This window comes from Macadamia integrifolia, chromosome 13 (genome assembly GCF_013358625.1).
Source record: "Macadamia integrifolia cultivar HAES 741 chromosome 13, SCU_Mint_v3, whole genome shotgun sequence".
In the NCBI taxonomy this organism is placed as follows: Eukaryota; Viridiplantae; Streptophyta; class Magnoliopsida; order Proteales; family Proteaceae; genus Macadamia; species Macadamia integrifolia.
In genome coordinates this window covers 25,754,990-25,766,561 of record NC_056569.1, presented here as the reverse complement: position 1 = coordinate 25,766,561, position 11,572 = coordinate 25,754,990, and the positions used below count along the sequence as shown (strand labels likewise).

The following is an 11,572-nucleotide window of genomic DNA, read 5'->3' as shown; positions in this document are numbered from 1 at the left end:
GCACCGGGGCATTTATAGTGGTGGGCCCATCATTTTATCCCACTCTATATTCAGGTACAAGAACTAGTAGCATTCATTTCCCCAAATGGCATAATGACAATATTTATCTATGGTTAAGCTAATCATTGAAGGAAAGTTAGGTCTTGAAAATAAGGATACAGATATAGGTACCATCAACTAACCAATTTTAGGAAGAAAAAAAAAAAAAATTAGAGAATCGAAGTTGAAGATGGTAAGGATAGCTTTTGAAACTGAAGCTTCACTTTCTCTCTACCCATGGTGATTAGAAAATCTGTTCATTGACAATTTGACCCTGTGAATAGAATAGAGAAGGATAGTTCTTTTTGGTAACAGAGAGAAGATAAACCATTAGTTTGGATCAAGTTCTTTTACGAGAATCATTTTTGTATCGTGTCTATTCGCACTTGGAATCCACTCAATGTGAAAGCCTCTTGTAAGAAAAGAGAAATTGAGTGGATTCCATGTGTAGATCGAGCATGAATCTTGTACGAGAAATTCAAAAATTAGAGGTTGGAGTTAATGATAAACTCAAAATCGAATATAACATCAAGTAATTGTCACTGAATCTCTTCACCCTACATGAAAGAAACTTGATCTATTCCCCTATGAAAAATCCATTTGCTAATCATGATTTTTTCATCTAAACATTATGATAGATGATTGAGAGCAAATCCTCTGCTCGACCTTAACCTCCTGCAATAATCTCACACCATTCATTAAGTATCGGTCCTACATCTGGAGGTAGCCCTCACACCCTTTGAATGGTGTGAGATTGTTGCGGGAGGTCATGGTCAGGAGATGATCTGGTCTCTATCCAATTGGCAAAAAATTAAAAAAATTTAAATCAACCCGATCTCTCCATGTGTCCTTAATTGGTCAAGAGAAAAAGTAAATCATTTAAATTTTGTAATTTATAATTTTTAGATTCAATTCTATTTTCCTAACTCTGAAACTGATCAGAAACCAAAACGAATTTCAAAACAGGTAAAGATCGAAAGAAGCTAGAGACCACCGGCTTCGCGTGTGATTCTAATCCCAACAACGACCTCTGTGTTTCAAACCAGCTAGTGTGGATCAAGACTACAGGCGCCGGAACTTCACCGTATACCTATCTTCCTCATCGAATCAGATGCAGCCACGTATGGTGAAACCATACGTGAATAAGAACATACACGTCAAAGAGATCACCATTCAACCTTACAACTACACCACCACCAACACTACTACCCCACCGGCCTGCGATGTCACCCACGACGTCCCCGCCGTCGTCTTCTCCTTAGCTATCGTCGGAAACATCTTTCACGAGTTCAACGAGATCATCATCCCCCTCTTCGTCACATCCCGTAACTTCCATTCCCGACTCCACTTCGTCATCGCCGATTACGATCACCTATGGGTTACCAAGTACCGCCGGATTCTCTCTCATCTCTCCGACTACGAAATCATCAATACTTCAGAAGACACAAGAGTTCATTGCTTCCCTGGAGCTGTCACCGGCCTTCACTTCCAAAACGACAACCTTGCCTGCAAGAACAGCGACTTACCCGTCAACTGTTCCATTTTGGATTTCAGGAAATTCCTCCGAGAAACATTCCATCTCAAGATCAAGAACATCTCCCAGCTTAACAAGAACAATTCTTCTAGAAAGCCAGTTCTTGTTCTTTTCTCACGACCTCATTCTCGGAGGTTCTTGAACGAAGGTGAGATGGTGAAGGTGGCGGATCAATTAGGGTTTCGAGTTATATTGGCAAAGCCTGAGCTGACTTCGAATCTGGATAAATTCTCACGTGTGGTGAACAGGTGTGATGTTATGGTGGGTGCTCATGGAGCAGGGTTAACCAACGAGGTGTTTTTGCCGGAAGGTGCAGTGCTGGTGCAGGTGGTACCTTTGGGTGTGCAGTGGGCCTCCACGCATTATTTTGGGATTCCAGCGGGGGAGATGGGTGTTCAGTATTTGGAGTACCAGATCAGTCCCCAGGAGAGCTCGCTAATGGACGTGTACGGTCCCAATCATCCTATCGTGGCTGATCCTGATTCCATAAACCGGCAGGGTTACAATGTTGGTAGACCTTACTACTTTGACGGCCAAGATATCAGGCTTGATCTATCAAAGTTTAAGGACATCCTTGTGGAAGCACTTAAACTTCTTGGCCGCTAATTACTCAATAATAAAAGGAAGGATTCCTTCCCCATGCCCATGGGTCTGGTGTCTTGGGGATGGGTATTAGAATAGTGGGGAGGGCATTATAGACAATGTACATGTTATTTTTTTAGGGTGGGGGGAGGTTAATATTGTCCTTTTAGATGTGTTGACTATTTGAGCAATAGATATATTGTAATGTAACCTCTTGGAACCACCCTCACTCCTTATAGTGTGGGGACTGGGGAGTGTCTCTATTCGTTTTTCATTTTTTCTTCATCTTTGTATATTCTATTTCTTTTGGGGCATTTTTTTCCTCCCTTTAATAGTGAATTTTTAGTAAGAAAAAAAAAAAATCGGATTTACTTTTCTTCAACAATGGTGGATGAAAAACTTCTTAATCATTTTGTTCTTTCGTTTTATGTAAATTATGAAAAAAGTACATGAACTATGTACATGGCTCTCTCTCACTCTCTCTCTCTTCCTTGACACTCTAATCACATGTGTCTAAGGTTCTTTGGAACAATCAAGGTTAATACCAATCCAGATGGGCCTGGATAGGACTGTATCAGAGAGAATTACCTCTACTTTTTAATAAAAATCAATTATTATTATTTTTTTACCCTTATTAGGGATTAATTATAGTTGATACTGATTTAATCCAGCCAATATTGATCGATCTGATCCAAATTTTAGAACCATGCATGGCCCCCTCATAAGAATCTTGAGGCGCTACATTATGTCCACCCATTTGCTTGGCCTGAAATATTGCTATTACTAGTTATGGATCGAGTTTTCCATTCACCCATTTCAATGGGGCATCTATTTTGGCTTTGGATCTGTATGCATATGGTATCACATAATAGGTGAGAGTCGATGGGGTGGGAGTGTCAACCATTCATAAAGAAGGAGCAAGCATTTAGGACCCTAGGATGAGATTCCAAATTTTCTACGGTGAACGGTGAGGTGCATGACTAGACCCTCCCAGCTGCTAGATGCTCAATGCACTTCATCGCTCACCACATAGAAGTTTTCTCACCTAGGATAATTGGATCTCATTCATCGTGCTCAGCAAGGTGAACTGTCGTACTTGCTATTATTTATATTTGGAAAAGGATTCCCATGTGGCAGGAATGGGGATTGCAAAATATAAGGAAAGAATGTGCATGTCAACATCGCTTTCATTCCCTCTCTTCCATAATAATATGGGTCCCTATATTGAATCGGGCAACCATATTATGCATGTTAACAAAATCACTTACAGAGATATTCAAAGAGGCTTTGATATATTGGACATTTTTTTATTTTTTATTTTTTTTTATTTCACTGGAATCCATGCCCTCTTAACGAATCACAATTTCTACAGACCCTGCGACTCTTCACCTCTTCCGTTTCAATATGCAATCACACCGACGAAATCTTCAAATTCAGCTTGAAGGCTACACACTAGTTAAGATATCATAACAGGTAGGATTATATGGGACACCATAGATGAAATCATGAAAACCCCTGGTTGATAAATGATGGATAGCAGATAAACATATATCAACCACAACAAACATTCCGGAACAAAACCCAAAATGATCAAAATTCTAATCTACAGTATAGACAACCACCTATCTTTGTCCACATTCCCTTATCAATAGACAAATTTAGACCCAAAGAATCTCCAACCTCACTTGAACCTCATGAAAGAATGAACACCACAATGATATCTAAATAACCTTCTTTTTTTTTTTGAAGGAAAATTTATTCGAAAAACTCTTCACAAGCCAAGGCATCAGCTTCACATTGCTGAAATAGCCAAGGAGTGGAATGAGGCCAAGTTGTCCGGAATCGAATGGACATGCCTCTCCTTGCAAGGGAATCGGCTATACCGTTCACTACCCATGGAACATGATTGAATAAACACACTATAGGGGAAGCAGCGATGAAACGGATGCCATCAATGATTAGAGCAATTTCAAGGGGAATGCCACGCAAGGGATTGTTGAGAATGTTAGTAACTTCCAGGTTGTCCGATTCCACCATTTGGCAAAAGTAGCCAGCTGAAAGAGCATTGAGAATCCCCGAGCGAATAGCTTTTGGCTCTCCCACATAGCAGAGGGTTAAAATGTTGGCTCCAATATAGCTGAAATAAATTTGCCTTTGTGGTCCCGGATGATGTGGCCTAATCCTCCATGATGGGATTTAGGGATGAAAGAGGCATGAGTTGATCTTGACAAAACCAAGAGGAAGAGGCAACCATTTTAAAACTTGCAAAGGCTGTTGAACAGCAGCAGTAAAGGAAGCATCAAACTTGGCAGATTGAGCTTGACAAAATTCCTGATAGTAGGATTCAGCCATCCTAATACAATACATCTGTAGGGGACCAGCTTTGATTGTTTGAAGACATATTCATTCCTAGATAACCATAAGGCCAACCACAAGGCCCAGCAAATAAATGAACAGAGACTTAAGCATTGGCGAGCAGTAACTTTGTCCAGGCCACTACCAAGGTGCCAGTGCTGGATCCATGAATGGATGGGAAGAGAATCATCACTTGGGGTTCGATGGGAGAGAGATGATCCAAACCAGACAGCTCTAGCATAAGGACAATGGTAAAAAATGTGATCTACTTTCTCTGATCGGGTGCCACAACAAGAACATGAAGGATCAATGGGAATCTGTCTTAGACGAAGACCCCCAGTCGTGGCCAAACCATTAACACACATTCGCCATAAATGGAGCGCAGATTGGGCAATGTTTCACAATGCCAAATAAAATTCCATGTGTGATCAGAGATTAGAAAGGATGTGATATGCCGACTTAACAGTGAAGACTCCAGTTTTAGAAGCTCCCCAAACTTGATGATCTTAAGGGATAATGCCAAGTTTAATTTTTCTAATAGCTTCAGAATCTGATGGGGCAAACCACTGATGAAGGAGGTCGGATTTCCAGCATCTATTCCCTTCATCAATTAGATTCGAGACCCAATAGAGCGGACAATCAGGCAGAGAAGACTGCTGCAGCTTAAAGGTCTTGAGAGAGGGCACCCACTGATCTTCCCAAATGCGAACTTGATTTCCAGAAATAATAGTCCATATGAGGACATCCCTGCCATGCAAAATACTATGCCATGTCCAAGAGGGGCAATGGCCAGTCTGAGCTTCAAGAAAGCTACAATGAGGAAAGTAAATAGTTTTCAAGGAGGAGCTCCACCAGAATTAGGGTCTGACAATATTTCCAAGCAACCTTTTTAGGATGCTTGAATCCCAAGCCACCTTTAGATTTTGAGGGACATAATCTCTCCCATGATATCCAAGCAATGTTGGAGTCATTCTCCCCTTGACCCCAGAAAAATTTGAAGCAATTTTCCTAATGTAATCATGATTAGATTTGAGGCATCTTAAAATGGGAAGAAGCATAATTGGAAAAGGAAAAAGCCACAAATCTCAACATGACTTCCTTACACGTGTGGCTAAGGAATGAACTAAAATAAGAAGTGAACTAACATTATCTAAGCAGAGCAATGAAGCATCGGCAACATACAAGCAAAACCAATTTTACTGCCCTGTTTCTCTATTTAAGGGAGCTGCTACAGAAACCGCAAGGAGAGATCCTAGCTCTGCTTTGCAAGAACAAAGGAATAGACTGAAAGATAAACAAAAGCAGAACAGATAGAAATTTCTTTCATGACCATTAGGTGCTAAGTGAGGCCAGAATGCCAGAGGTTTCCCTAGACAACTGCAGTTAACACATATACAGAAAAAGAGACTTACATGACTTCCATGCTTATGACATATTTCAGAATCCATCAGAAGCTATAAAAATGATGATTTGAAACATGTGCAACAAAATGCAGGACCAGGCTTTGGGGGTGCTCAATCCAAACTCAACCACCAATATCCACTGATCCAAAAGCAGCCTCAGAAATACATTGATAAATTTATCAATCACCAACAAAATCTATTAATCTCTAAAGGACCACCCTTCATTATTTCAGGCAATTCAATGGTGGTTCAGTTGATTACCATTTAGATGCACAATGATGAAGAACATCAAATCATCTGGATGACTTACAAATTTTTAAACATCTAAATTTCATATGGTTAAAAGAGTAATTTGTTCCATGAAAGTTCCATCCAGGGTGATCTACTAATGACTTATATTTATGAATCTATGATAATCTGTTCCATGAAAGTTATCTTAGGAATTAAAATATGACAAAGTGCAGCTTTCTTTTCTAAGCTGTCTTTTCTTAACAATGCTTTCATGGAAATATAATATACATAGAATTTAAATGACAAATAGACCATTGTTGGATTTATTTCTGTAGTGTCAAAGTTTCTAAATTTTTCTCGTGCCAAGGATGGATTTGGGTGTGGGTCTACACTTATATATGCATGTACAGAACATAATTGTATGTGTACAGGGATGCTTGTACACATATAGACATGTACATGGACAATTGTACACATATAGACACCCATACGTGAAAGGTACGCTGTCTATATATATTGTAGATGGTCCGAAAATTTGACAAGGGGTTGTAACAAGTGTTTTTCTTGTTCTTCCCAACTCTATGTTCTACTCTTCTAAGTCTCTTTGTGTCTCTAGTATTCTTTGTGTCTGATACTAAGCATAGCCTTCGGACTTCCCTATGTAATCACATATTGGATTGCATCTTATGTGATTGGGAGTTGTTTTATCTTGAAGGTATAAATATAGTGGTCAACCCTGTTGTACAATTAGGGGTTTAAAAAACCTTAAGGATGATATATTCTGATACAACTCGATTCTGATTCCGTTTGTTCCTAATTCAAGATGAAGGATTACTACGATGCTGCAAGTTCTTAAATCATCTGATACAAAGGCATTTTCATCATACATTAATACAACACATTTTCATCATCTATCAATGCAACACATTTTCAGATAAGTCTTACACAAGAATGAGAGAAGAAGAAAATAGAGACAACCCCCAAGAAATCAAACATAAATTTCCACCCAACACAGAATTCCGAGGGCAAGTCCCAAGTCCCCACAAAGATGGTAATACACCACGAAAATTCACAACCCCCCAAGCAATTTGTTCCCAATCTTATAAGAAATGTAAGCATCAATTGTTGAAAACTCAATCTCCTCCATTGTAAGGTTCTCTCCATTCCAATCACTCAAAAACAGAGACACAGGTTTCTTTGTAACCTGAAGCTGTAAGACATGATGAGCTAAGTCAACTAAACCATAACCCACAAGCCGTCGATCGTCAAGAACCGAAGCAGCCAAAGTCCTTAGATCAACCAAGTTTCTACACTGAAGCCCATGATCTCTCTCAAGCAGAGCAACATTCACATTGATTCCAACACCCACAAAGGAAATATCAGGAAGACGAAGAAAATTGAAGAGGAAATGAGGAATTGTACCTAATTCCAGAAGCCTTATGATGAGACAGAAAGACCCAGAAGCCAATTTCAAGACTGAAACCTTGTTTGTTGATGCAATTTGTGTGCATTCGATGTCTAAACCCACCACGTACTTTGAACCAGTGCCTTTGCCGATGAATGACCAGAGATCTTCCATGCCAGCCCTTAAAGCGATTTCTGTGTCTACCACTCTGGGCTTGATCTTGATGCCCTGTAGCTTCACTTCAATATGGCCAGTCATCTCTGAAACCAAAGCAATGGCTTGTGATTGAGGTTGTGGAAGAGAAGCTCAAAAGATAGAGGAAAGTTGTTGGAATCTTTTAATGGTTATAAAATAAAAGATTTAAAATATTTTTTGTTTCATCAAAGTGTGTTAAGAGGTTTTTCTCTTCGTAATAGGCACCTAATTGCCCAATAGGTTCGACTACTAAAAAACATGTCTAAACGGTCAATAAGCATGTATTATCGAAAAGACATTGCTTTTGAGAGCAGTTATTGCAGTAGTCACTTCCTCTCCTATGTAGACTACTTCCTCTCTTATATAACGTATGACAATCTTTACTTTAAAAATGGTTTTCTGATTTTCTCTTGAATTTTGTTCTTTTGAACCATTGGATGGACTTAGCCCTACACTGAACTATTGGATTTAACCTTACTCTCCCAAAGGATCAGCGTCTTTGTACAATCAGACAAGACATTTCAGAACTTAAGAAGAATAACTACTTTTAATACAACTCAACCCTCATTAGCTTAAACAATTAGTGTCAATCTTCTGCAATAGTTCATCTTGCTTCAACCAAGGAATGCACTTTAGCAATATCACTCCAGTAATTCTCAACATCGGATAATTATTTGTAACAGAAGTTCAAATTGCAAACTCCTCGTTTGCGGAGCGAGGCGAAAAAAGTCGTAGCACTTTTTTAAAAAAGTACTCACAAACGGTAATAAAAGTCTAAAAGTGCTCACTGCTTTTGTTTTTCAAAATGTGGTACTCCGCACACTTGCCTCTATTTTTGTGTTATGCAGATAAACTGGGCTGCTAATACCAATAAGGATTAACTGCAAAATCTCAAGCTCTCTAATACCAATAAGGATTAACTGCAAAATCTCAAGCTCTCGCCCATCCATTTAGATTTTTGGTACTTTGTACACTTGCCTCCATTTTTGTGTTCTGCAGATAAACTGGGCTGCTAATACCAATGAGGATTAACTGCAAAATCTCAAGCTCTTGCCCATCCATTTAGATTTCTGTTCACAACAAACATTTATGGTTTTTCAACTTTCATTGTAAGCACTTCCAGCCTTGAGTTTAAACATACAAGATGACCCAAACAGTTAACTTATAAATTGGCCATACAGACAAATTTTTACAGTTCCACACTATCTTCAGCCATCTCGGGCATCTCCTCTCCGGGTACCTTCCATGGTCTGTAGCAAAATTTGTGTATGCGGGTTGGATAAATTTGTTACAAACCAAACAAGCTGCACCTGTTCACTCCTCAATACCATATACACAGTTATCCCCTCCTTGTGTTTGATTTACAAACTCCATTCAACACCACAACTGCAACCTAAAAAATGTACAGTGAAAGTACTTGTACAGGACACATGAAATTGTCAGGATTGCTCCAGTACAACATCAGTCAAGGTGGGTGACATGAAATTGTCAGGATTGCTCCAGAACAACATCAGTCAAGGTGGGTGATGATGAACCACCGCTGTATTTGCTTGGTACCGGTGTGTTCCTTCGGGACTGGCGTTTTGTGGGGACCAACACTCTCTCCTCTTCCCAATCTTCGGTAACTTCATCATTATCATCATCATCACCTTTGAAATCAGGATGAATATACGCATTTTGCAGGTAGCCCTTTAAATTTAGATTTGGCTTTGTTGCGTGTTGCAGTGTGTCTTTCATCATTGCCTCCTAACACCCAAAAGAAAGGAACCAATGAGCAAATTGAAAGAAAAGAAAACATGTTCAAGAAACATTCCATGTTTCACAAAATAATGTGAATACAAGGCCAATTGAAATTACAACTTGCTTCTTCTTTATCAAACTCCTTTAAGTAAGCAGGCAACATTGGTAAGAGAAATGTAAAAATCATTTCGGGACCCAAGAAAGAGAAGCAGCTCTCTCATACCAAATAACAATACTAAGAGGGTAATTATTGTTTTCACCCATATAAAGTTGCACTCATATACCATGAGACAAAGCAGTGACTTCTGAATATAAGTATGAATAAAGATAGTGAAGCTATAATGCGGGCAAAAATAGATAACTAAGATTGCATAGAATGACACGTAATGTAAATGATCCTCAATTTATAGAAAAACATTCAATATGGAAAATGACAATCAAACAGCAGAATATTCATGGATATTCATGCAAATATTCAGTGATTGACGCATTCCACATTACAACTTTCAACAAACCTGTAATGGGTATCTGACAAAAGCAGGTTCATGACGGCCTTTGCAGAACTTATGGAACCATAATGTCAGAACCGGAAGTGCAATGAGCAATGGTGTCGACTCAGCAGATTTCTTTGTAGTTAACAATCCCATCAGAAGCAGCTGTGAGATGATCAATGCAGCAATAATACGCCCATGGACATCGGGCCAGAATGCTGCACCACTCTCATATTCTTGATTGTAAACGTTAATGATCTGAAGTATCAGATAAGTACATGAATTAGGAAGGGGTCTTAACAATATCTGACTAGATTCTTGAGGTATAAAGGAAAAAAATGAAAAAGAAAGAGAAAAAAACTACTTCCGAAGACAACACAAAACTGTGAAAAACTTTTCAGATCTCAAAAAGTTAAGACCCAGACTAGATATAACAAAGAACCCAAAATATTTTGCATACCAATGTAAACTATTACCTGATGACGGAAGACAACATATGCCAGGCCAAAGAATATTAATATGAAAGGAAGAAGAAACGGCGTCACCACAGCATACACAAGGCCAAGTAAGAAGTATAACTGTATTTGAGGTTCGCCTGTATTGAAACCAAGACTTCCTGGATCCATCGCCTCTTCTCTATCCTTTTCAGTCTTCACCAAGAAGAAATTCTTCAAGTGGAAGATTATCAATGGTTTTAACATCAAAATTTCCCCAGCAATTCCAGCCCAGCCATCAACCATAATGTAGCTTATGAAGAAAGTCGCTTTCATTGGAATTGAGACGCCAATTGTTTTAGGAATTCTGCACCAAATAAACAACTTCATTCGTACTTGGTGTCTCAATCTAAAGCAACAATTAAATTCATAAGCAAAAAATTTAGATGGAGCAAACAATAAAAATAAATATTAGATGATGACTCTACATCGAACCTGAACTATATATAAAATCTATAATCACGAATCCTAAAATGTTTAAGAAAAAAAAAAAACTTCCATACATCATGATCAGGTAGGATGTGATATAAATTACATAGAATAATGTTGCCAATAATTTCACAATCATGATGGTATAATATACTAAAAGACCAATCATATAGGCCATAAGAAACAAAGATAAAACTTAATTTTGGCAGATAAGGCTAAAGTAAGATCCCCCAAGCTATTTGTGAGATTCCCCCTTCTGTGGCCATATTATCAATGCAGGATACTGGGACCAATAGGTCAAAAATGGGTTTGTGCTGCAGGTGCTGAACGATCTACTCTACACAGGTCTTTCAGTGAGAATTTTGGAAATGATTTTATATGTAAAGTTGCACAAGCTGATGGGTCTCACATCACCGTATGAAGAGGGTTTAGGAATTTTGGGAATAAGCACAAGAGTGGTAGAAGTAAAGTACAAAGAGAACTTCAAAATCAAGGGAAAATTTTAGCGAGAAGTAGTCATTGACAAAATCAAGTTCGTTTCAATGGCACAGCAGCGGATGAATTATTCAACGGCCTTCAGTTAATTAGATGTATTTTCTGGATTGGAGACTTCGATTTTCTAAAGGACTGTGTAAAACAGGGTGATCACACTTCGGGTGCCCACCCACCCTCTC

The 11,572-nt window shown here is 38.8% G+C and overlaps 2 protein-coding genes across 4 annotated transcripts in view; one reads left to right on the top strand and one right to left on the bottom strand.

The window, feature by feature from the left end:
* Positions 1–814: 814 nt before the first annotated feature.
* On the top strand, positions 815–2,469 carry LOC122059579 (alpha-1,3-arabinosyltransferase XAT2-like). Its single transcript, XM_042622448.1, has one exon. It carries the CDS (start codon positions 1,151–1,153, stop codon positions 2,177–2,179), a length of 1,029 nt encoding a protein of 342 aa, XP_042478382.1. The 5' UTR covers positions 815–1,150; the 3' UTR covers positions 2,180–2,469.
* Positions 2,470–8,817: 6,348 nt separating this feature from the next.
* Positions 8,818–11,572, bottom strand: part of LOC122059578 (calcium permeable stress-gated cation channel 1-like) — a 30,850-nt gene continuing 28,095 nt past the window's right edge. For 2 of the 3 annotated variants that reach the window (XM_042622444.1, XM_042622445.1), the window contains exons 11-13: positions 10,452–10,776; positions 10,000–10,233; positions 8,818–9,490 (exon numbers count right to left, since the gene is read on the bottom strand). In XM_042622444.1, the coding sequence (XP_042478378.1) occupies positions 9,233–9,490; positions 10,000–10,233; positions 10,452–10,776 (817 nt within the window). In that variant the 3' untranslated portion in view covers positions 8,818–9,232. The remainder of the gene's footprint in view (positions 9,491–9,999; positions 10,234–10,451; positions 10,777–11,572) is intronic. The other variant, XM_042622447.1, reaches the window with a different exon arrangement.